This window comes from Mustela erminea, chromosome 21, assembly GCF_009829155.1.
Source record: "Mustela erminea isolate mMusErm1 chromosome 21, mMusErm1.Pri, whole genome shotgun sequence".
Taxonomy (NCBI): Eukaryota; Metazoa; Chordata; class Mammalia; order Carnivora; family Mustelidae; genus Mustela; species Mustela erminea.
In genome coordinates, this window is record NC_045634.1 from 18,904,026 (window position 1) to 18,931,929 (window position 27,904).

The following is a 27,904-nucleotide window of genomic DNA, read 5'->3' on the forward strand; positions in this document are numbered from 1 at the left end:
CATGATTTCTATCTTCTTGGTAGCAATAATTCTTCACATATTCTAGATATATGCCCCATAAGCATGTATTTTCCAAATATTTTCTCTGAGTCTATGGATTCTTCTGAAGAACAAATATTTTAATCTTAAGTCCAATTTATTTATTTTTTTCTTCCATGATTTATGCTGTTTGTGTTATACAGATTTTGTATTCTTCTGGAAGATTTATAATTTTAGTCTTACACATGGAACCATAATCCATTCTGAATAACTTTTATATGTGGTGTGGGCTAAGGGTTTTGGTTCATTATTTACATGAGGATATTTGACTGTTCCAGCACAATTTGCTGAAGACTGTTCTCACTGAATTACTCTGACACCTTTGTTGAAAATCAGCAACCATACAACTTACACTATTTACAAAGAAACAAGGAGAAAAATATACTGTAATAACATACCAGAGATACCATGGCCCAACCAGTCTTGTTATAGATGAATTCCAAGTTGTTCCTTCTTAGATAGAGCAAACCGCCAACGAGTGACACTAACAGGGCCAAAGCTATGGTGCCAGAATAGTTGGGTGGTCTGAAGACTCGAATCTGCAATCATGCAATGAAAATTTTTAGAGCTGAGTGAAGTAAACTGTTTTTTCTCTTGACCATATCCTAGTCCTTCCAATTTTCAATTCCAAAACCTCAGAAAGGTGATACTCTACTTTTCATTTGTGGAACGGACTCTTTTTATTCTTTACAAATCAAAAACATATGGCTTCCAACATTATGGCTATGTAAAAAGACCTGCTTTAGGTAACCAGTTAATATACACACACATGACCTATATTTAACCAGTTAATATACACACACATTCCCTATATTTAACCCACAACTGCTGTGTTTCACCTATGAAACATGGGATCATCTAGTACAGGGGGAGGAAATGGGAGTGTAATTTATTTATTATTCCAAATTGGGACATTTTAACATCTTTAACATTTTTTAACATCTTTACCAACATATAATACATACACCATACAATTCACTTGGTGTACAATTCAGTAGTTTTTAGTATATTCAGGGGGTTGTGTAACCGTCACCAAAGTCAGCATCAGAACATTCCAATCACATCAAAAGAAAACCCTTCAGCAATCCCCCTGGTATACCCCTCACCCTACAACACTAAAAGGCCATGAATCTACTCTTGTCTATACAGATTACTCTTTTACTAAACTTTTCATATAATACATGGTCTTCTGTAACTGGCTTCTTCCACTTAGCATGATGTTTTCAACATTCTTCTTATAGCATGTTTCATTCCTTTTTATGGCTGAACATTCCTTTGTACAGAAATACCACAATTTGATACCAATTATCAGTTGACAGGCATTTGGGTTGTTTCCACCTTGTGACTATTACAAATAATGCTGCTATAACCATTCTGGTACAAGAATTTATGTGGGTACACATTCTCATTTATCCTGGGTATATACCTAAGAGTAGAATTGCTGGGTTATATAGTAATGCTATGTTTCCTGGTTTGAGTAATTGCCCAACTGTTTTTCAAAGTGGCTGTACCATTTAACATTCCCACTGGTAGTGTATGAGAATTCGATTTCTCCACTTCCTTGCCAATATTGTCTCTCATCCACTGATTCCAGCCAACCTAAATGGGTATGAGATACTAACTCACTGTAGGTTTTATTTGCATGTTCCTAATGACTAATGATGCTGAGCATCTTTTCATTTACTTATTAACCACTTGTATATTTTCCTTATACAAATGTCTATTCAGATTATTTTTTTAATTGCTTGTCTTTTTATTATTGAGTTGTAAAATTCCTATATACATACTAGATATAAGTCCTTTGTCAAAAAATGATTTGTAACTATTTTTTCCCCTTCTGTGGGTTGTCTTTTCATTTTCTTGATGGTCTCCACTAAAACATAAAAGCTGTTTTTAAAAAGTAGATGGCATTGTTATGAAATCATGATTTCTAAGTATATACAGATCTTGGTTCTAATAATATTTCTCACTAAAATTAACCAAGGCTCTGAGAAGAGATGTATAATTTAGTGCTACACAGGGCAGATTAGGTAGATAAGCCTGAAATATCTTATGTCAGGAAATTATGTCAGGAAAGTAAGAAAATGCTCAAAAGAAAATAACAGAGAGTGGGGCACCTGGGTGGCTCAGAGGGTTAAGCCTCTGCCTTCGGCTCAGGTCATGGCCTCAGGGTCCTGGAATCGAGCCCCGCATCGGGCTCTCTGCTCAGCTGGGAGCCTGCATCCCCCTCTCTTTCTACCTGCCTCTCTGCCTTGCAATTTCTCACTCTGTCAAATAAATAAAATCTTAAAAAAAAAAAAAAAAAGAAAATGACAGATGTCACACCGACACAAGAGCCAGCATAAAGAAGATTCTGCTAGTCAAATCTAGAACAATTTTAGTACCAAAATATTTATAGTAGTAACTTACTAACCACTGGAGAAAAAAATGCAACTCATGAGTCCCTACCAATGACTGATAGGAGAGGAGAATTCTCGCTCACAGTAAAATGCTGAAGGCTAAGTAGCAATATGGAGGGAGGAGAAGTGGAACATCATCATTTTGCAACCAGTAAAATTAGGTAAAATCTGGATCAAAGAAAAATCACCAATGGATGTTAGATCTAGGTAAAAATTTTGATGAGGAGTATGATATTTCTCTGATCTTCAGGTGTTTCCACACAGACAGCTTACTAATTACAAGGAGGGTCAGTAATTATACAGCAGAGAAATGGAAAACACTCTGACCAGATAATCGAAATTAAAGATCATCAATGAGAGTCAAGACAGATATCATGACCAAAACATGACCTATGTAGTACTATGGTTAAGAATGTGTAAATAGAATCTAATCAGAAAAAAAAAATCAGAAAAAAATAAATACCAGGCAAATAAAATGAGGATCATTCTATTTAAAAAGTGAAAACCTTTTCAAGATGTCAGTGCGTTTAAAAGACAAAGATGGGCTATGGAAATATTCCAGATTAAAAGATGCTAAAAAAAACCTGATGACTAAATCCAATGACTAACTCTAGAACGGATCTTGTACTGGAGGCATGAAAATGCTATTAAAGGGTATTTTTAGGTCAACTGACAAAATAGAATATGGATAGTAGCTCAAATAAAAATATTACATCAGTGTAAATCTGTGAAGGTGATATCTGTACTGTTCTTATGTATGTCTCAGGAAATGCAGTTCACCTTCTGAAAAGAAATATATGTGCGTCTATGAAGTATGTATATAGGGTGACAGGAGTTGGGGGAAATAAAGTGGTAAAGCAAAAGGGGTAAAAAGTATATGGGTGAATTTGATAAAGGTACACTTTGGTACTAATTGCATTATTTTCATGTGTGAAACTTTTTAAAGGTTGAAATTATTTCCAAATATTTCTTAACAAAAGTATATTTATCATATAACTTAAAGTGTAGATATGATCAATAGATTAGAATAATACCTGATGAAAATTCAGTAACTCTTATAAAGAATTAATAGTACTTTTTCAGTGTTACACTTAGTATCTTGTATGAACTAACTGTTATCACTGCAGAACTGAATATTTGCCAAATGATTACAGAAAAAAGATGACAAGAGTTAACAATGATGTCAAACACCCATCTTGACTAAGAATAAATATGTTTACACCTTATGGTAAAAACTGCATATTCTAGAACAAATGTACTTTAAAATTACTGGTTATAATTGTTCACTATAGAAAATTCTGGTGAGATGAAGGAATAAAGCAGCCTTAAGCCCTCCCCATAGACATTAACTACCATCAAGATTTTTGTTTCTTTACTTCCTGAATAAACTCTCTAGATATCTACATTATATTTATGCTTTACAACAAAATTCTAGATCATACTATAAAGGCTATTTTTCTAACCTTGAGCTGCTTTCTATGTCAAATATACCTGCAGACCATTTTTGGCCATACTATATAGTACATTTAAGTAGTCTCCTATATTTAGACATTTCACTTACTTCCAATTGTTTTCCATTTACAATGAATGTTATTTAAAAAATATTTCTATGGCTAAGTATTTGAATCATCCCTAATTATATCCTTAGGTTATATTTCTAGAAGTAGAATTAGTTAAATTACATAAAATAAAGACATTACACACACTTAGAATTAAGTTATTCCATAGTTCAAAGAACAGTATACATATTTTCTCACGTGGTTCATGAAAAGTAGTATATCATTTGTATTTGCCCAAAAGCTAAATAAAAAGTACACTTTTTAATTAGAATTTCTTTACTAATACCTCTGAATAATATTCCATATATATTTTAGTCTCTGAAATTACTTTTTGCCAACTTGTGTGCTTTTTAATGGTTCTTAAAATACCAATATACCATTATTCTAAATACCATTTAAATTCACCTAATTCAGTCAAAATTCAGCTTATGCTACCACATGGTTTTCTCTAAACAAGGAAAAATATTCTATAGAGTGGTTTTAAGAATCCTTTGGCCTTACTACAGTGCTGTAACAAACTAAACTAATTAGTCTATTATTAAAACTGTAGGGAATAAAAACATACATGAACATCCGTTCTGTCAGCAATCCACTTTGCTAGTTGTTCAGCAGCAAATCCAATTCTTTGAAGGTCAAAAGTATCAGCTCTTTTTGGTCTGCCTTTTGGAGGAAAATGCATGAATGTAGGAGCAGAATTCATGTTGAGCTGTAAAACGTAAGATAAAAAATACTAAATGTAATATTGCAGCAATGCTTATATCTCATTAATCTAACATTTTATGAGTTTTTCTGCATGAATTTTAAAAGATAGAATTTATTATGAAAATTCAAGTGGCTTTCCAGAGCTTAATTATTGTGTTTATTCATTGTAATATACTACTGACTGAAAAAAAACTTGTGTGTTTGACTAAGTTCTCGAAACCTTCACATATAATGTACTATTTCACTTAAGCAGTTATTAAAGAAAAAGTACTGGCACTTGTTGAAAAATATAAAGGCATATGAGCATTAATGGCAAATTATTAAATTCTCTATTAAAAATTTAAAGTCTTCTTAAAAATGATGATTATATCAGAAACCAGCATTTTTGTTCTAAACAACCTGAATTTACCAGATTACAGGAGAAATCCACAATGATAATCTCTTTCTGCTCAATTGCTCTATTAATTCAAGTGTCTTACAATGATTATATTTCACAACTATTTTCTATAGGTAGTTCCATTTGAAGAGTGTATTGAATAGAATACTACTTTGATATAAATGGTGCCTATTAAGAATAACTAAAACATGTTAGCTTAATTTGCACTGAGTGGCAAACTATAAAAATTATATAAATTAAATTCTCACTGCTAAGGAATTATGAAAAATGCCTCAAATAAAAAACTAATAGATTTTTGGCCTGACAGGCAGTATAGCTCAGCATTTCACAATACTGAGAATGAAAAGTGAAATCAAAGTAAAAACTGTCATACCAAAGTAAAGATACAGCTGTACCAACAGTGGGCTTGTTTGTTGTGGACATTAGTAAGGCTGCTTAAAGAGAACAAAACCCACAGTCACCAGTTGCCTTCTTGTCTGTGCTTTTTCCAATGCCAGATTTTGTTACTGTGTGTTTCCATGGTGGGTGCACAAGAGATAGCTAGAGCCAACATGTAAATAACATATTACAAGTAAAAACTCTCTGCATTGGAACAAATTCCTAAGGTTTAAGATCTAAAAATCTGAGAGTTAAAAAATAGTCTTATTCAAAGCTTTCATCTTCATTAAATGTACAAATTCCCCAAGACTATACACAAAGCAGGGTACAATACAGATCTTATTGCTAGTCCACACCTGCTTCTAGCACACCACAATCATTAACTGATCGGTCTGTTATCATTCACTTAGCCTCAATATGGGAATCAAATATAATTGAAGTTACTTTCCCAACAATACCCCAGTAAGTTTTAGCATTCCTGTTAATATTATCTTCGGAAAGCACAATGTTTTAAAATGTCAATTCAGAAAGAGCTCTTCAACAAAATGTGGTTCCATAGTTAGTAAGAAAAGAAACCTAGCATTAAAAATCTTTCAGTTCTCAATAAAGCAAAATATGTACCTTCCCTGTTTTTGTATATTATAATTCCCCATAAAACCACTAACTGCTATAACTTTTATGCATTTTTAAAATAACTCTTATTGCTAAGCTAGAGGCTAGGTTTTAGATAAGACAAAACAGTTCTATATTCAGAATTCTGCTGAATCAAAATTAACCTGAGGAAAGTTTTCAACTAAAAACAATCTTGATGTCAACTTTCATATCTGTCAAACTTTAAAAAAAAATCTTATGTCTAAAGCATACAGAAGAATTCAATAATTATATCTAACAATATATCTATAAGGTTATATACTGCAGCCTGTATGGTCAGTATTCAGCACACAGTTTGAATTAGTTGCCCACATTTTAAAAATAGAAAAATTTCATATAAAATTCATATTTGGGTTTCTCCTTGAAAAAAGCAACTCCAGCTACACATGGCCTGCATTTGCTAACCACAGCTAGAACAAGCTGTATCCCTCTGAGGTCAAGTTTGCTCCAGTTTGCTGAAGTCCTCATCCACACCATACTGTTGACTCAACAATGAGACCAACAGCATAGTGTTCTGCTGAACTTATTTTTTAACAGTAGTTAGGAGAAAATGAAATCAGAGTATTTCCACTAAAGACTTATTTTATAAAAAATGACCCAGAAAGACTTTGTTTTATAAAAATAGGAGAGAACATATGTAATTATGCAAGTAAAGAACCAACGTGTTTAATATATTAAGAATGTAGTACATATATAAAGATACCATAATTCAACTAAACTAATACCATAATTCAACTCAAATACTTAGTTTACAAACTTGGCCAGGAGAGATATTTGGGCTTGAAGCCTCTGCTCTCACAGGCACATTGGACCTGGATAGCTATTTCCTAATATGGCAGGGAGAATTCAAATATATAATGAATAGCACTTCACCTGATGATTTCTAAGGTCAATTCTCCTGAGAGTCCATGGAGACGTATAAATTGCATGAATTAGTATTTGGTTCTTATAGTACTATAATATTCCTTTGTAAAGTCATTTGAAATTACAGATGGTCCCTGACTTAACGACTGTTTACCTTGCGATTTCTTAACCTTACAACAGTTGCAAAGTGTACATATTCAGTAGAAATTGTGCTTCAAATTTTGATTTTTTATCTTTTGGTGGGGTGGTGATACACAACACAATGCTCTCTCTTGATGCTGACCAGGCGCAGTGCGCCACAGCTCTCAGTCAACCATGCGATCATGAGGGTAAACAACTGATACACCAACAACCATTCTATCTTTCACTTTGACTACCATATTCAATAAATCACAATGGACAATTCTGTCCAACTGTAGACAATTCAAGTGTTCCGAGCACACTGAAGATAGGGTTGGCTAAACTATGATATTCAGTAGTTAGGTGTATTAAATGCATTTCTGACTTACAATATTTTCGACTTAAAATGAATGGCTTTATCGGGACATAACCCCAATGTAAGTCAAGAAAGATCTGTATATATATATATATATATATATATATATATATATCTGTGTGTTTTATTATTATGGTAGTATCACTATTAGCTCCATGATCTGTAAGCTCTTTATGGGGAAGAGCTATATATGTGTTTCTCACCAATCCACTGATCCTACAGAGTAGAGAGTCAGTAACATTTGTTGAACAGGTGAACAGAAGGAAACATCCCAAAGGACAAATAAATTTACAGAGGAAGAAATAAGTGAGGAATACTAACAGAAAAGACCAAGAATAAAGGGTATTGAAGGCAAAAGGGAAAAAAAGGAATTTCTTATTCAACTAGAAACTGGCAAAGATGAATGCATAATCAATCTGGAAACAAATAAGCAAAAATACTTACTAATGGCCCATTTATAATTAGCAAGCTAGATTCTTTACAGAACTAAATGCTTTTCCATGACCTGATAAAGTATTATGTCAAAGAGTGTCACATGTGAGAAAAATAAAACAAATCAAACTAATCAATGCCATGTACTACAATAAATTTTACATTTGAAAAGCACTGATCATGTAGTGCTAAGTACAAAAATATTAGTGGCTGCGGGGGAATAGCATAAGAACTAGAGCTCTGGGAGACAAACCACTGAGCTCAAACTTTGGCCCTATATTACACTAACTTTGTAAACCTAGAAAAGCAACCTTTCCATACTTTAAATTCCTTATGTGTGGAATGAAGATCACATTATTTTTCTCATTGGATCATTGTAAAACTAAATGAAGAATATACATTAAGTACTTCGAAGTGCTTGGATCATGAGCACTTCATGTTAGCAGTGATGACGACATGACCATGACAGAATTGATGACAACCAACATCCTTATGCTGCAATTCATTGTCTTGCTCTACAGAGAAGACTGTGTAAATGAGAATGCGTTAGTCTGCTCAGGTTACTAAAACAAAATACCACGGACTGGGTGGCTTAAAGTATAGAAATTTGTTTTCTCACAGTCTGGAAGCTAAAGTCCAAGATCAAGATCCAGCAGAATTGGTCTCTGATGAGACCTCTTTTACTAATTTGCAGATGGCCATCTTCTTGCAGTGTCCTTACGTGGCCTTTTCTCTGTGCACATACTTCCCTGCTATCTTCTGCTTCTTATCCTTGTAAGTTAAGTCTATTGGATCAGGGTCCCATTCTATGATCTCATTTAACCTTAATTATCTCCTTAGAGGCCCTTTCTCCAAATACAGTCGCTTCTACGTTATGGCTTCAACATAGGAGTTCGGGAGGCACAATTCAGTCCATAACAGAGAATACTTTCAAATAAATACTTATTACTTTACATGTAAAATTCTCCTTATCTGTCACATTGGAAGAGGTGAGGGTTAAGTAAACATTACATTGAATTTCTATAAAATTCCATAAATTTATGCAAAATGTGACCTAAACCCAGTATAGTTAAATGTCAAAATAAGGATAATGCATGTAAACTACCACTATACGCTTGAAAAAACATATTTCCTCTATAATGGAAAAGTCGGAATGTGTTTACCATACTAATAGCAAAAACTGTGCAATGATAAAGATAACATTGGCTAAAATTATTTTAATCACATTACAGAATTTATTAAAACTATGTGTTGTAGTTATTAACTTATTCAATGAATTGTATTTTTATTTGACCAACAATAAGTTATCTACCATGACCAACCCTATTAAATATATTAGCAAAATAAGATATATATATATATAGATAGATAGATATTTACATATATATATATATATGGCCAAATATATTAGCAAAATAAAATAACTCTTTTACCTGTTGGAAAACATCTGTCCCCTCATCATAGTCCACCATACTGAAGAAGAGTTTGTTGCAAAAGGCAGACGAGTAGCGCCAGGAGTTAGCCAGTATTTGATATTCTTCATTAGCTTGCCTGATGGGGAGAACGGGGCAGAGTTAAAACATATCAGCACTCCCGGGTTAACAAAGCTGTTAATGAAACAGGTAATTCTAACACCAGCGTTGGCTAATCTGGCTACTTTCTGTACAGACTGCAAGCCCTGATCTTATGTTTTCACATAGTTGTAACAAAAGATTCTATCACATGTAAAAATTATTTAGATTCATATTTTGTTGTTCATAAAGCTTTACTGCACCCCAGCCGCACTGATCTATTTGCATTGCTATAACTGCTACTGTACTATGTACAGGCAGAGTTGAACGGTGGCAATGGAAAGTGTGTGGGCCAAAAGTCTGGCATGGCCCTTTAAATAATCAACAACTCTAACTCCAGGGTTTGTGGCATCCCCTAAACCTATAATTTAAATCTTCAGATGATTTTTAGTAAAGGACATAAAGCAATTTTTAAGAGTATGGGCAATTCAGTTTAACGGAGAACAAAAATAATAGGCATTTTTAAAACTGTAAATGCGTTATATAGCATCTTTATATATTTCATTTATCTAAAAGTGCATTTACATTCAAGGTTACTAAAGTAATCAGTGAAAATAAGTAAAAATTGCCTTCGTAGTTAAACCACATGCCACAAATACGCCCTCCTCTATGAACATTATTCACTCCTATTTTGATTTTCTATTGGATATTTTATTGATTTTCCAAATTATAAAGCTTTATTTCTTTATTGCCAGTAGCACTGGAGTAGAAACAGATATATGGCATTGCTAGAAGGATGTTAAGTACAGTTACAGAAACAAGAGGCAACAGGTAATCATTAAAACATGTTTTTATAAAGTGTGTTACCTCCAAATAACTGAGAAAGGAGTTTATTTCCTCCCTCGCCCAAAATGGAAGATATAAAAATGTATAACCTCATAATAACCCAAAGACTTGGAGTAGAGTCAGCAGCAGATAAGAGATTTCAAGAAATACCTGGAAAACAGAAAGCTAGCGGAGAAGTTTGGAGGGCAGAAAGTACAATCACAAAGGGAGATGGCAGTGCAGCAAAGAGTTGGGAAAGATGCTGGATTAAGAAGCAGCAGAGTCTGGAGATAAGAAATGGGAGTTCAGAGATCATAATTAAATTTCTTTATATGGAATAGAAGATCCAACCACCTGCACCACTCCCAAACAATTACTATGTTAGTCTTTCTATAGCTAAATGACTGGATTATTTAAAAAAAAAAAAAAAAAAACTTATGTGATTGAAGAAAACACAACATGATTTAAAAACGGCACGGATTGCATGGAGCACTGGGTGTGATGCAAAAATAATGAATACTGTTATGCTGAAATAAATAAAAAATAAATTAAAAAAATAAATAAAAATTAAAAAAATAAAAACAAAACAAAAAAAAAAAACCCAAACAACAATAACAACAACAACAAAAAAAAAACGAAAAAAGGAGAAAATCCAGAACAAAACCACCTTCAGAAGAAACATAAGTTAAAGTAGTTCAAAAACATTAAAAAGAAACTTTAATATACTCAGAAAAAGTGAGAGGAACTTGTCAAGAACTGCGCAGAGGATGAGATTTTATCTTACACGGAAGCTAACAAGCTACCCTGTGACTGTTTCATGGAAGCTGGCGGAAAAGATGAGACTGCTGGGTCGCTGACAAAGGACTTCATTACCTCATGTTCATTCACATCAGTTACCCCTGCCCCCAAGTCTCACGGATGACACAAGGGGTCCTTCATGAATGCCAGCACACACAGTTAACTGGGTTCCAAGAGGGGAACACCGAGTTTGAGGGACTTACTGTTTCTATATAATAAGTGAGATAAAGCCTGTGCTTTGTTCAGTGGGGGACGTTACTTCATTCCTTAAGGCACATACGCCCATTGCACATACGCCCTTGAGAAACTGCCCAGGTAAAGAGCAGTCAGGCCTCTGCCTTCTTGGCAATACAAGTAAGAACATGCAGGGATGCTCAGGGCCCATGACAGCCTGCTTCTTCCAACAGTAATTCACAACATCATAGAAAAAATGAACAAAGAAAGTAAAAGCACTTAAAATTTAAAATATGTTTGTTGAAATTAAATACCAATATTAGAAGATAGTGTTAAATAAAATTTACAGAATAAAAAAGACACAGGTGGACTATACTGGAAAAAAAAGAAGGAGAAAGGGACTTAGAGATATAATCCAAAAATTCCAACTTCCAGAGAAGACCCAGAAATACAAGAGAGAATAGAGGAAATATTTCTGGAAACATAATACAATGAAAGGAGACTAAGTTTTCAAATTACAATTATTACCCAGATTCTAAGTAAGAAAAACAAGAAAAGACCCAATACCAGACATATTGTAATATTTCAGATTATTATAGATAAAAAGAATGTCAGAGGAAAAAATATGTAACAATGACAATGAGCTTGGGATTGGACGGGTAATTACCAGCACTGGATATTGGCAGATAACTGAACAATTCCTTCAGAGTTTTGAGAGCATGTTATTTTCAATGTAGAAGTCTGTATCAAGCCCAACAATTAAGTTTAAAATAAACATATTCTCAGAAATGTAAGGAATATGAAATTACCTTAGGATTTAACAGAAAGAAAGGTAATTTTGAATGAGAAAAATGAGAAAACTTGGGAGTATGATAGAAACGCTATAAGAAAGGGAAAAAGGCAACTAGAATTATGGTTAAGGAAGGCAGGATAGAAGATGTGTAAGAAAACTGTGATCCAACTAAGAAGTTATAAAGTACAAATTAGAACAGAAATCTAATTGGACTTTAAGATAAGAATATTCCAAGCAATTATAAGAATCAGTAAAAGTTGGAAGATACTAAGACCATATTATGTAAGACATATTTGGTCCAGGAAAAACTATAAAAAAAAAGAATATTTAAGATCTAAATTAAAATGTATCATAACATTGGGGCATCAGTTGTTAAGCATCTGCCTTCAGCTCAGGTCATGGTACCAGGATCCTGGGACGGAGCCCTGCGTCAAGCTCCTTGCAGAGCGTGAAGCCTGTTTCTCCCTCTCCCACTTCCCCTGGTTGGGTTCCCTCCCTCACTGTGTCTCTGTCAAATAAATAAATAAAATCTTTTTAAAAAAATGTATCATAATTTTGGTTAATTGGAAATGAGAAAGGTTCATTATTTTGAACAGTATGGAATGTAAATGCTATCAACCCTTGACACCGTAAAAGTATAATTAACAGGGTCTGGGAGGCCAAAGAGGGGAAGAGGTGAGAAGAAAGTGTGTGCTTACTAATCTTCATGTGACCAGTTAGGGAATAAGAGAAGTGATCTATAGGTAATGGACAAGAAATAGAAGGATGCTATTTAATTTACTGTTACAATAATAAAAGAACTAGGAAGCTATACAAATAAGGAGAGCTGAATTAAACACTTACCTATCATAGAAAGAAACGTGAAGATCAAGTCTGCTTTATGAAATATTGTTATAAGAATAACATTTAGAAATATGAAGAAAAAAATGTCACCAGAGGAAGAAAATACAAAGGAATAATATGATTGCCTATGGCCAAGTATACACATAGAGGAGTGTGAAGGCTAAGGAGTGTAGTTGTTTGTTTTAGACTTTTTGTTTTCTTATTAACAAGGAGCACATAATATTGCTGTGATTAATATATATATATTTAAAAGGATAAAATACAAACAGGGCTATAATCTGAGGTTATTTAGCATAAAGACCCTAAGGGCATCATTTTATCGGACCATAGTACAAAAACAGATCATTGGAAGGATCTGCTCAAGACTGCATTGTGTCTGATCACAATCTTTTAAAGTTTTGGTGATTCAGTAAGATTTAATTTACTATAATTCACTGAGCACTTAATAACTGAGCTAATTTCTAAGGTCTCCGTTCTCATGAAGTTAATATTTTAGTGGAGACATAAAATAAACAACCAAATAAGTAATTAAAATCTATAAAATATATAATAACATAAACTGAGAAAACAGAGAATGGTATTACAGAAAATAATGGAGGATCTATGGAGATGGACTGTCAAGAATTGGGTTTTTCAGAGAAAATGACTCTAAAGCTGAAATCCCGAAGATGAGAAAAACACACCAAAACAAGCTAGAGAATAAACATTTCAGGTAGCAGGAAAAGCAAGCACAAAGGCCTAAGGAGGGAAAGAGCTTAAGCTGCTGGTAAAATGAAGCTGTGACATAAATGAGAACATGCTCTCTGTTTATTAGAGGAACGAACAGAGAATACAGAGCTTTTGCTGCCCCTCATCTGTTAAAACAATGCCTCACTGCAACAATAAAAATAGTAAAGACAAGTGTAAGTCCTAAAATCTGATTTGCTTTTTGTTGTATGGAATATATTATTACTGGTAAATATTCAACATTGATTTTTGAAGAAGCCCTTTGCACGGTGAATTGGCACCAACAATTAAGTAGGTCTGAACATCTCTGCACACTAATAAACCTCAAGAGAACAATGCTACCTTTCAAAAAAAATCATTAAACAGGTAACATGACAATTAAAGAACATTTTAACTTCAAAAAATTGAAACTAAGGGAAACAGCAAATCGGCAAAAACTGGCATTCTTGTGACAATAATATTCTATGAAATTAAAATGTTTCATTCCAAAAAATATGCAAGAAGAAAACAATCAAATTTTAGTATTCAACATCTGTCTACAGTATCTTCTAGAATGATGTAACACAGCAATAATGTTGAATTTCTTTCCCTCATAATGCTGTAACTAGACCAGGCCTACTACAGTCTACCAAGTATTCATTCACGCAGGCATTACTTCACTCCACAAATACGCAGTATGGCCACCAAAAATTAAAAAGGAGCAAGGGCTCTGATCTTAAGGAGAATACAGTCCAGTGAGAGAGGCCTGATACAAGTATATCCAGCATTTCAAATAATCATAAGTCCTCTGAAGAAAATAAAATAAGAAAATGTGACAAAGAGTATTGAGGAGTCAAAGAGGATGAATTGATTTTGCCTTCAGACTATTTATTCCATATCACCCCTCTTTTTCAGCTAAAGTTCCCAACTAGCAATTGTAGATTCTATCCTGTGTTCCAAAGCCGGAGTTTCCCATTGCCTGTGTAAAAGAAGGCAAGATCATTTGTACACCAGCCACAACTTAGATCTATGACCAATACTATATGACCGTATCACATTTAAAGGCTCTCTGTTTTATGACATCCCCTGTTCATTCTTGGAGTTTAAATCCTTTGCTTAGAATGTCCTCCCTCTTTGAAAAGTTTGCTCAAAAACTTCCTCTCCTTCAGAAGTCACTTCAAATCTCTATACCTAAAATATTTGCTAAGGCAACTGCCTGAAATAGAACTTCTCAGCTAATGTATATTACTATTTATTTTATCCATATATCTGGTCCATTTATGCAGGTTGTACTTATCTGCTGACTATTCAATGGATAAGACCTAGTACAGAATAGGCACTTAACTAAGGTTTGATGATAGCAATAATAATATAGTTTCCTAAAAAGTCAATATAGCATATATACCCTAAAACTAAATATCACAACATTAGAAATTCTGAATTCTGTAAGGACTAAAAGCCCACTGAGTCAGATGTACATTATAGGTTAATGTCTTGTATATTACAGGTTACTGTCTCTTTTAAGGTCAATTTACTTTACTCTACTGGTTGTCTTGGGAAGAAAAGAAAGAAATATTTTAAATCTATTTACCATCCCAAATACATGCTATTTTCCAAAGGAATAGTGGGCACAACTTGAAAGGTTATAACGACTAAATCGTCAATCTAACATCATCTAATATAATGACTAAATCATCATTTAACATCTAACATCATCTAAAACCTCATCTAACATAATCCATAATGTCAATTTCATAGGCAAATATGGAACCCAGATCTTAAGCATCAATGATGTTTATTCAGCATTTTAGTATGTGCTACAATAATAAAGAATTATAATCTCTACCTTTAAGAGGCTTCTAAGAAAAATGAATAGAAATGCACTAAAGGTCCATTTATATGAAAATTTTTTGATACAATATTGTAAATGTATTTTCTCATCCTTGTAATTTTAATAACATTTTCTTTTCTCTAGCTTTATTATAAGAATATAGTATATAATACATATTATATATAAATGTGTGTGTGGTTATTAAATCAGTATATAAATGTAGTTACGACCTATGTCTTACATATTTTCCTTTGACATCTAAAGCACCAAAGCAATCAAAAAATTTTCTAGACAGGTTGCTTCTACTTAAGAATATATCTAGGTGGGGCGGTACCTGGGTAGCTCAGTTGGTTAAGTGTCTGCCTTAGGCTCAGTCATAATCCAAGGATCTGGGATGAAGCCCCAGCCAGGCTGCCCACTCAGCAGGGAGTCCGCTTCTCCCTCTTCCTCTGGCCCTACCCCCAACCCTCTCACTCTCTCTCAAATAAATAAATAAATAATTTTTTGAAAAAAGTTTATTTCTGGGGGCACCTGGGTGGCTCAGTGGGTTGAGCCTTTGCCTTTGGCTCAGGTCATGATCCCGGGGCTCTGGGATAGAGCCCTGCATTGGGCTCTCTGCTCAGCAAGGGGCCTGCTTCCCCCTCTCTCTCTCTGCCTGCCTCTCTGCCTACTTGTGATCTCTCTTTCTGTCAAATAAATAAATAAAATCTTTTAAAAAATCTTTTTAAAAAGTATATTTCTAGCTGGAATAGAGAATTTTGGTAAAGCCAAGCAATTACACTTACTTAACACAAATATAATACTTAGAGAAAATATAATACTGACAACATAAATGTGGGTTTTGATGTTGTTGGGAGCAGTTCCATAGCAATAGCATCAATGAACAGATCTCTGTGTCATTAAATAATTCAAGGAGACTGAAAAACATGTATTTCAATGTTAATGATACCTATTCAAAGTAAAAAGGACTCCTTAGAAGGAATGTGCCCCATACCATAAAACCAGTTCTCTTGACTCCTTCATCTCTTAATTCCAACTTCTCAATGCTTAACAGGTAAATAGAGGAATCCTAACTAATGAGAAAGAAAGTAACTGGATTCTTCCATATGTCTATGTTGCCTTAGACTAACAAGCAAGTAATATATCCCTAATACTTATTAGCACACTTCAGTTCTCACTGCCATCTGAAATTTAAAGTCGAAAACCAGAAACGCTATAAGCACTTCACTGTTACCTAAAAAAATCTATTTTGTTTCGGTAATTTAGAGGAATATTAGAGGACTACTTTTATGAGTTTAAAGGACATTGTAATTTGTTCTAATATATTCATATGTAGCCTGTAGAGGGCAGTCAAGTTGCATCAAAGCATCCAGAAGGGCTTAGGCAATAACTTCAGGGCATGCTTCTGTTAAATCTGTTATATTAAATCTTCTCAGTTTTTTTTATTATGGGAACAAGAAAAAACATCACCTAATCCAAATGCTGTAACTTTTTAATATTATAACCCTTTTTAAAAGGTTATATAAAATGAAAAGGGATTATTAACCCATCTGTAGCTGAAGATATTTAATATATTTCTCATGATGAATGTTTAACTTTAATCTTTAATGTCGTTGAAGGGATTTTTTTCAAGAAATATGGTTTTTCACTTTAACGTTAATCAAACTTCGTATATGGTAATGGATTTTTACCAAAATCTCAATGTATGCCTTTTGGAGTCATATAGTTACGATGTATACATATATATGTATATAAATATATATTACAAAGTTATTCCAGAGTATTTCTTCATAAAACTCCTAATCAATCAACTTCTATAGATAATGGTATGTGGAGAGAGATCTGATGTGAGTGGAATGCCTATTAGGGTTCTGGTACTCTGAAAACAAACTGGTAAACAGCACAATATACAAACATTTTAACAGAGTGATTTTCCTCTGGTTATGCTATACATTCCCAGGACCCTACTAAATATACTGAAATACATTCAATACACCCAAAGCCTCTAAAGTGTTGAGATATCAACAATTCAATACTATACTGTAACTGACTACTAGGTAAGATAAATTAAAGAGGATGTGTCCATCATGTTCCATGTTTCCTATACATCTATTTTTTCCCTTTATCAGGGAATTACCTTTCCTTGGGAAACAACTCTAACATGAAATATGAGATTCAAACATGTATCTCAAGGCAAAATTGTGTATGAACATAAGAGATGCTGAATTGTATATATATGTACAGTTAGCACTCAGTTTATAAGTCGATAGAATTTTTGCTCTCTTTAAAAAATAACATATAAATAAATGCTTAGACATTGTGTCTGAGGAAGACTGACACACCATGTAGTAAAGAAACAAACTGATTCATCCATCGTTCACTTAACAAGTTTATACACACACACTATAGGTATAAAAACTATAGTATATATTTGATCAATATTTATGGAACTAATAATAAAGAACTAATCGATGAATAAATAGATGAAGTAATATGGGGTCTGGAAGGGGTAAAAGTAAGCGGAAAGATACAGGCCCTGGCCATAAGATAGGTCCATCTATTAGGGAAATGTATATAATGTTAAGTAACGAATACAAAACAAATGAACAAGTTCAAAACAATGTAAATCTTGTTTATAATAACCTGCCCACGAATTAGGATAACATCCAAAAATATTGGAATAAAGGAATGTATTTACCCAAGTTGAAAATAGGAAATCATAGCATGAATCCTACAGGATTCCTGAGCATGTGGTAAAGAGCCTAATATATGTAGCCTTTAGAGAACTTTGCCGGAATGAATCAAAAAGGCAGACACACAAGATGAAGAAAAAAAAAAAACAAAAACCTGTGTTCCATGAGGTGGAGATTAGGTGTTTTCTGCTTAACTAAAAGCATCACCACCGGGGTGCCTGGGAGGCTCAGTGGGTTAAGCCTCTGCCTTCTGCTCAGGTCCTGGTCTTGGGGTCCTGGGATAGAGCCCCACATCAGGCTCTCTTCTCAGTGGGGAGCCTGCTTCTTCCTCTTTCTCTCTCTCTGCCTGCCTCTCTGCCTACTTGTGATCTCTGTCTGTCAAATAAATAAATAAATAAATAAATAAATAAATAAATAAATAAATAAAAGCATCGCCATCATCGGTAACATTTGAGGTTTACCATTTGCAAAGAACCCTTTTAGGTATTTACAATTCTTTCATTTAGTCTCCACAAAGCCTTATTATTGTTTTTTTAGAGTTAAGTATTTATTTTATTATTTTTTATGTATATTAAAATATGCAAAAAGATTCTGAGGATCTTTGTCCCTGCCACAGATTGGAAATGTTGGAACTTTAAAAAGATCTTATTGAATGTCATAAATATAAAATTTGTATCCTTTGGGTAAATAATTAGTAGTGCAATTGCTGGATCACAGGATAGTTCTACTTCCACAAAGCCTTATAATAAAGGTACTGGCTTTATCTGTTTCATCTGAGGAATCTGAAGGACAGAATTTAATCGGCTTGGCTCTGTTCTAAGGCCAGTAATTATTATAGCCTGCAGAATTTGAACTCACATAATAAGAGACAAGTTAAAACTACACCTATAATTATACATCAAGATACAAACTCAATTCTTAAGAGTATTGTTCCCCAACCACTTACATCAAAAATCATCTGGAATTTTTTCCTAGGACTTTTTTTTGTGGGGGGGGGAGCAGTTTTAGGTTTATAACAAAATCGTCAGGAAGAAGAGAGACTTCCCATGGATTGCTTGTCCCCCACACATGCAGAGACTCCCCCATTGATCAATATCATTGAACAGCATGGTACATTTTTTTTCTTTACCATGAAGGAACATCCATTGACACATCATATCACCCAAATTCCATACTTTAACTTGGGGTTCATTCTCCGTATTGTACATTCTATGAGCTTGGACAAAAGTTTAAACATGTAACTATCATTATAATATCTTCAAGAGTACTTCCACTCAAATTCTCTGTACTCTGCCTTTTCACCTCTCACCATTCATTCCTGACAACCAATCTTTATTGTCTCCAATACTTCTGCCTTTTCCAGAATATCATATAGTTGGGAACACGTAGTATGTAGTCTTCACAAACTGGCTTCATGTTTTTTTGTTTTGTTTTGTTTTGTTTTTTGTAATTATTCAATGTAAATTTTATATCTGTCAAACTGGAAATTTGTACATACTATTTGTACATAGAGTTTACAACTTACTCAGCTTTATAATTCTTGACAAATTAAAAATATTCCTTTTGAATAGCACCATTTCAAAATGTGTATTTAAAATAATACTAATATACTTTTTTCATGCTATTTCAGATATCTATAGTTTAAATATTTATAATATTAGTGATTGGTAATTTTTGATAATTTGGTACATGTTCTCTTTCCCTTGAGCAGATTTTATTTATTTACTGACATATATTATTTGTTTTAGGGGTACAGGTCTGTGCTTACACAAGTCACCATACTCACCAGAGGACATACCTTCCCCAATGTCCATCACCCAGCCACCCTACACCTTCCCGTTCCCCTCCACTCCAGCAACCCTCAGTTTGTTTCCTGAGATTAAGAGTCTCTTGGGGTGCCATGGTGGCTCAGAGGGTTAAGCCTCTGCCTTAGGGCTCCTGTCATGATCTCAGGGTCCTGGGATCGAGCCCCACATCAGGCTCTCTGCTCAGCAGGGAGCCTGCTTCCTCCTCTCTCTCTGCCTGCCTCTCCGCCTACTTGTGGTCTCTGTCAAATAAATAAAATCTTACAAAAAAAAAAAAAAGTCTCTCATGGTCTGTCTCCCTCTCTGGTTTCATCCTACTTCATCTCTGGTTTCATCCTGTTTCATTTTTTCCTCTCTTCCCCTAAGAAACTCTGGCTTGTTTCTCAAATTCCACATATCAGTGAGATTATAACTGTCTTTCTCTGACTGACTTGTTTCGCTTAGCATTAATACCCTCTAGTTCCATCCATATCATTGCAAATGGCAAGATTTCATTTTTTGATGCCTGCATAATACTTCATTGCACACACATATACACACACACACACACACACACACGTATATATACACATACACACATACACATACACCACATCTTCTTTATCCATTCATCTTTGATGGACACCTAGGGTCTTCCTATAGGTTGGCTATTGTAGTCATTGCTGCTAACATTGGGGTGCAGGTGCCGCTTCAGACCACTGCATTTGTATTTGGGGGGTAAACACCCAGTAGTGCGATTGCTGGGTCATAGTGTAGCTCTATTTTCAACTCTCTGAGGAACCTCCATACTATTTTCCTGAGTGGTTGCACCAGCTTGCCTTCCCACCAACAGTGTAGGAGGGTTCCCCTTTCTCCACATCCTTGCCAACATCTGTTGTTTCCTGACTTGTTAATTTTAGCCATTCTGACTGGTGTGAGGGGGTATCTCACTGTGGTTTTGATTTGTATTTCCCTGATGTTGAGTGATGATGAGCACTTTTTCATGTGTCTGTTGGCCATTTGATGTCTTCTTTGCAGAAATATCTGTTCACGTCTTCTGTCAAATTGGTTTCTTTCATGTAGTAGCATACACTTAAGGTTCTTCCATGTCTTTTCATGGCCTGATAGCGGAGTTCTTTTTAGCACTGAGTAACATTCCACTGTACGGATGTACCAGTTTATCCGTTTACTTACTGAGAAACATCTTGATTGCTTCCAAGTTTTTGGCAATTATGAATAAAGCTGCTATTAACAACTCTGTGCACATTTTGGTGTGGACATTGTTTTGAACTTCTCTGGATAAATACCAACATGAGTGACTGCTATCATATGATCAGATTATGTTTTGTTTTGTACAAGAACGTTCTTCCGAAGTAGCTATTCAATTTTGCATTCCCACCAGCAACGTAAGAAAGTTGCTGTTACTTCACATTCTTGTCAGCATTTGGTATTCTTGGTTTTTCTGAATTCTGGCATTCTAATAGGTGTGTACTGGGATCTCATTGTCATCATAATTATAATTTCCCGGATGACATAAAATGTGGAGCATCTTTTCATATTCTGATCTGCCATCTATATAGCTTCTTCAGTGAGGTATCTGTTAAGGTCTTTGGTGCATCTGTGTGTGTGGTGTGTTTTTATTATTTCAAGAGTACTTTTTATATTTCAGATAATATGAGTCCATTATGAGCCTTCTGTGAATATTGTTCTCGCAGTCTATGGCCTGTCTACTAGTTCTCTTGATACTGTCCTTTCACAGAGCAGAAAATTTTCATTTTAATGAAGTCTAGTTTATCATTTATTACTTCATGAATCATGTCTTTGGTTTTCTATCTAAAAAGGCTTCACCAGGGCGCCTGGGTGGCTCAGTGGGTTAAGCCGCTGCCTTCGGCTCAGGTCATGATCTCAGGGTCCTGGGATCGAGTCCCGCATCGGGTTCTCTGCTCCGCGGGGAGCCTGCTTCCTCCTCTCTCTCTCTCTGCCTGCCTCTCTGCCTACTTGTGATCTCTCTGTGTCAAATGAATAAATAAAATCTTTAAAAAAAATAAAATAAAATAAAAAGGCTTCACCATGCCCAAGGTCATCCAGGTTTTCTCCTATCTTCTAATTTTATAGTTTTGCATTTTACATTTAGGTCTATACCTTTTGAGTTAATTTTGAGACAATTATAAGGTCTATACCTAGATTCATTTCTGCATGTGGATTTCTAACTATTCCAGTACCGTTCACTAAAGAGATTATTGTTGCTTCACTGTATTGCCTTTGACCCTTTGTCACAGATCAGCTATTTATGGACATATAGTTCTAGGCTCTCTATTCTGTTCCACTTACGTATTCATCTATGCTTTCATCAACAATCAATGTCTTGATTACTGTAGCTTTAGAGTAAGTCTTAAAATCAGGTAATGTCAGTTTCCAACCATGTTCTTCCCCAATATGGTATTGGCTATTCTGGGTGTTTTGCATCACCATATAGACTTTAGAATCAGTTTATCAACATCCACAAAATGACAAAAATTTTTTTATTGGGATTACACTTATTCTATAAATCAAATTGGGAAGAACTGACATCTTGGCAACAGTGAGTCTGCTTATCCATGAACATAAAATATTTCTCCATTTATTTGTTCTTTGATTTCACTCATTACTTTTATAATTTTTCTCATATTTTACATATCTTTAGAGTTATGCCTTAGCATTTATTTTTAGAGTCATACCTTAGTATTTATTTTTTTACATATTTTTACATATCTTTAGAGTTATACCTTAGTATTTATTTCATTCTGGGAGGTGCTAATGTATTTTATGTATTGTGTTTTTAACTGCAAATTTCATGTATTATTGTTGGTATACAGGAAAACAATTATCTTTTGCATATTTGCCTTGTATCATGTGAACTTGCAATAATTCATCATTAGTTCCAAAAGTTTTTTTGATTCTTTCGGGTTCTCTACATAGATAATCATGATGTCTGTAAACAAAGACAGTTTTATGTCTTACTTCCAAATCTGTACACATTTTATTTCCTTCCCTAAGTTTTTATCTGATCTTTATTTATTCTTTCTTTGATGTTCTTCCTTTCTTTATATAAACCCAAGTTTTTGACCTATAATTTTCCTTCTGTATAAAGAACTTCTTTTAAAACATTTCTTACAAGGCAGGTCAACTGGCAATGAATCTCAATTTTTGTCTGTTTGAAAAAGTATTTATCCTTCATTTGTGAAACATAATTTCATAGGGTGCAAATGCTAAACTGGCTTTTCTTCCTACTCTCTCTCAATATTTAAGTATTTCATTGCACTCTTCTTGTTCACGTGGTTTCTAAAAAGTCAAATGTAATTCTTGTTCATGTTCCTCTGTAGGTTTCCCCTCCCCAACACTCTGGCTTCTTTCAGGAATTTTTGTTTTTTAATTTCTATAGTTTGAAGATGACATGCCAAGGTGGTATTTATTTGGCATTTATCCTACTTGGTGTTCTTCGAGTTTTCTCAATCTGCAGTTTGAGATCTGAGATTAATTTGGAGAAATCTCAGTCATTATTATTGCAAATATTTATTCGGTTCTTTTCCTTCTCCTGATTAATCCCATTATACATCAGTACTGAAGTTTTTGTAGTTGTCCCACAGCCCATGGATATTCTGCATTTTTTTTCCAGGCTTTGTTCTCTCTGGTTTTTAGTTTTCAAAAAATTCTACTGATATATCCTCTAGCTCAGAGATTCTTCTCTCAGCCATGTTCAGTCTACTACTAAGTCCATCAAAGGCAGTCTTCGTTTCTGTTATAGTGTCTTTTATTTCTAGCATTTCTTTTTTATTCTCTTAGGGTTTTCATCTCTTTGCTTACATTGCCCATCTATTCTTGCAAGCTACCTTATCCATTACAATTCTTAGCATATTACTCAGTTGTTTTAAATTTCTGCTCTGGTAATTCCAACATCCCTGCCATATCTGGATCTGATGCTTTTTTATCTTTGGTTGTTTTTTTTTTCCCCTTTTTTTATTTTTTTCATTTTATTTCTTTTCAGTGTTTCAGCATTCATTGTTTATTCACACACCCAGTGCTCCATGCCACCAGGCTCACCCACTCTTAATATGACTGCCAAATAACGTAATACTACTCTCTTTTTTATCCTTTTAGGCAAGTAGTATGTACGTATGTATGTATGTATGTATGTATATGTATGTATGTGTGTGTGTGTGTGTGTGTGTGTGTGTATGGCATTTGAATGAATTCTGAAAATCTGGACTTGTGTACTGGCATTGCACTTCATAATATACAAACTTGGAAAAGTCACATGTACTTTGTTTATTTTTCTCTTTGTACCATGACAGTAATTCCTGATGGTCATGAAATTAAAAGCATGAGCTATTAGAACATCTTAAGAAATGGCAGAGGGTTATGCAAATCTCAGTGTGTTCAGCATCTAACTTGAAATACACTGACTGCATTTTCAGATCTCATCTTTAGCTGTTTCCCTTCTTACCCCATACCAGGCCTGAAGTTCTCTTTCATTTCCCTCAATGAACTAGGCTTACATTTGAAGTTGAATTTTTTTTTTCCCCTTAGGTGCTTTTCATTCCCTCCTTCTCTTCAAGGCACACTTGGCACATACATCACACAGACATGTCCAGGGCATGGGAGCAGATATACATGCTTTGTGAATTCCTACTAATCCTGCAGATCTTATTACCTCAGTTATTACTTTGCAAAGTTAAGTCTTTTTTAAAAAATATTTTATTTATTTATTTGAGAAAGAGACAAAGCGAGAGAGAGAGAGCATAAGCCAGGGAGAGAAGCCGTGGGAGTGGGAGAAGCAGACTCCCTTCAAAGCAGGGAGACCGACCACATAGGACTAGATCTCAGGACCCTGGGAGCATGACAAGAGCCGAAGGCAAACGCTTAGCTGACTGAGCCACCCAGCCTCCCCAATAAGCCTTTTTATTTTAACATCAACATTAACAGATAAGACCAGGGTCTTCTCACAGATCTCTGTGCTTACCATTTGTGCAATAGGTAATTATAAGGTTAATTGTATAATGTGATATTGGTCAGCATTTCAACTAAATTCTGCTATCGATGAGAGGGGCAACCGGGTGAGTTTGTTCACATTACCTCTTTAGCATACAGCACAGACAGTGAACTGATCAATAAATACTGGTTCAAAATATAAATTAAATGTCATGATCAATATAATATTGTATCACCACAGCAGTATCCAATTCCATGGCAAAAAGCCATAACTTTATAAAGATTCTTTTGACTGCCAGTTCTATTTAAGATTCTCAAGGGAAAAACAAAACAACAAACACTATTCTGCAGATCTGAAAAACAAGAATTTAAATTAAAAAACTAAACTAAATATTAAGTATATAACCTTGTTGTTAATAGTGCTAAGAAACACTTCATAATTATTAAAAGATTGCATGTTGGGGGCCCTCGATACCAACCCAGATTCAGATGCACACAGAAAAAGACTCATGGCGAGTAGTCTATAGTCCTATTCATTACAGTGAAAGGTTAAGATTTGTTTCAGTGGAAGAAAGAATACAAAGAAAAATCAGCAAAGGGAAAAGGCACCTGCAACAAATTCTGAAGGAAACTAAATGCAAGTTCTTAAGAGTGAATCCCACTGGAGTCTCATAAGATTCACTTAATTCCTTCAACAGTGAGTTGTGACAATGCATTCAGAGTGCCATCTACCAAAAAAAGCTTATTAAAGATTTAGTGTTCAAGATGTGTACTGAGGGCTGGTCCTGTAAATGCCCTCTGTCTAGCAGAGACCAAAATTCCAGACTCTCAGAGGGAACGCAGGTGTTCAATATAAACCAGATTGTTTGTATAGAGTTTAGGCACAGTGAGACTCTTATCAGTTATGGAATTGTGGGAACATTCTTAAAATCCAAGTTCCATACACCAATGAAGAACTAAACTTTTGAGAAAGACCTTTCTAAGGACAGTAATCTCGGGTCTGCTATATTAACTTGGTTTTGCACAGGTTCATCACCTATGCAAAAAAAATAAGGAACAAGTCATGTTGTTCCTTGGATTTTACTCACAAAGACAATGATCTACTACAAAGAACAAATCTGAAGCTGTTCTAATTGACGTAGCACTGGACTGTACAAATTTATTCCCATGCGACCAAGCCTCCTATGCATCTAAGAAGAATTATTTAGGGACTAAGGTGGGGAACACAATCAATAGTAAGCTATATTTAATATGTTAATGACTAACATAAAAAAATCATGGAAATCAAGAACAAATGCTTAAAAACAACATGTCATAATTTGTGAACACAGAATTTATATATATATATATATATTTCTAGCTTTGAAGATAAAGTATACTTTATTTTGAATGCTTGGGGGTAGCTATCAAGACTATAATTGTATCATTTTAGTTATAATCTTCATACATAAAGCTTTCTAAAGGAATAAAATGCTGTTTTATAGCCCATTTACTTCCACAATTACGTAACAAGAAACTTTTCAATGTGTTTTTTTCTAATACGTAATAGTAATCATTAGTTTCATTCAATAAAATCCTACTTAGCCCACAGAAAATGCAAAGCCCTTAATTGTATGTGATCTAGCATTTGGCATGTCACCATCATCATCGTATTTGTATATTCGTTTTTCCTTCAGAGAACTTTCTCACTTGTGCACAGACTCCAAATCTTCCTACTAAGATTAACTCTGACTATAGTCCACTCTTCCTGTCAGATAATAAAAACCAACTAATAGCATCTAAAAATTGCAGTCTAGCAGAAGAGAAAACAAAGCTATTCATCCCTATAAAATAACTAGGGTAAAAAAGAAAACTGGAGAATGTAAATCTATAGAAAGGTGGGGAAATTAACATCTGCAACTTCAGACACCCATGCTAGAACAGGAAGGACAGGAACCACAGAAAAGAGGGGAAGAGAAATCCTAGCAGAGGCAGAATGCCAAGAAAGAAAGAATGAATAAAATAAAAACATAAAATCACAATGACTAAATTAGGCAATATTGAGACTAGGTCTAAGACTTGATAGATAAGAAAGTGGCTGCTAGCCAGTGTAAAAGAAGAAGCTTACAAGTACACAGGAACAAACACAGCAGTCTTAAGAAGGTACCACTTTGTGGGAAATGAGAGGCAACAGAGAAGAGGCAGACAGTCCTTAGAGGCTTGGTGATACAGTGAAAGGGAGAACCAAGTTATGAAACGTACAGAACCTATGGAAACATGAAATTATTTTAGAATTAGAAGATACTACTGCACACACACACAAAAAAAAAAAAGAGAGAGAGAAAACGAGAAAAAGGTAAAGGAGAAAACTGCTATGTTCAACCTACTCTGTTTTATAAAGAGAAAATGGTACCTGGAATTAACAAATTCAAAAACTAGTATCCTAGGGAGGCCTGGCTGGCTCAGTCAGTAGAGCATGTGACTTCTGACCTTGGGATTGGAGCCCCATGTTGGATGTAGAGATTACTTAAAAATAAAACTTTAAAAAAATTAGTAGGCTACTCAGAAGTCTCACCATCACCTCCATGTATAAATTGTTATTTCTAGTCTAAAAAAGAAATATATTTTAGAAGCAACAAATAGCCAGTGGTATCCACACAACACTATTATAAAAAGAAAACAAAAGTAAGAAGCATAATTCTTCAACGATAAAAAAAAATTTACTTGAAAAAACAACCATGAAGAGGAAAATAAAACACAGTATTCCAACTTATATTAAGCATCATTAAATAAGCATTTGAGGATTAAAAAAATCTCAAACCAGAAATCCAAAAGCTCAAAATAGAAGTGAATAAAAATAGAAAGATGTTACGTGAGAGATGAATAAAAACCAATACAAGGAGAAAACAAAGCTAAACAAAATGAACACTGCATTACTTACTGCTCAAAAAGCAGAGTTAACTGAAAATGTAATAAAGGACACTATTGAAAAGAATTTAAAACAGGTAAGAGAACAAAAAATAAAAGTGAAAAGGCAGGACTTAAAAGTTGTACTAAAAAGATAGAAGAGGATGGGGGACACT

The 27,904-nt window shown here is 34.3% G+C and overlaps 1 protein-coding gene across 4 annotated transcripts in view; it reads right to left on the minus strand.

The window, feature by feature from the left end:
• Positions 1–27,904, minus strand: part of TUSC3 (tumor suppressor candidate 3) — a 249,556-nt gene that overhangs the window by 105,785 nt on the left and 115,867 nt on the right. For all 4 annotated transcript variants that reach the window (XR_004282185.1, XM_032328923.1, XM_032328924.1 and 1 more), the window contains exons 3-5: positions 9,351–9,468; positions 4,563–4,703; positions 438–578 (exon numbers count right to left, since the gene is read on the minus strand). Coding sequence is in view for 3 of the 4 variants with exons in the window: in XM_032328923.1 (XP_032184814.1) it covers positions 438–578; positions 4,563–4,703; positions 9,351–9,468 (400 nt within the window). In the remaining variant the exon portion in view is untranslated. The remainder of the gene's footprint in view (positions 1–437; positions 579–4,562; positions 4,704–9,350; positions 9,469–27,904) is intronic.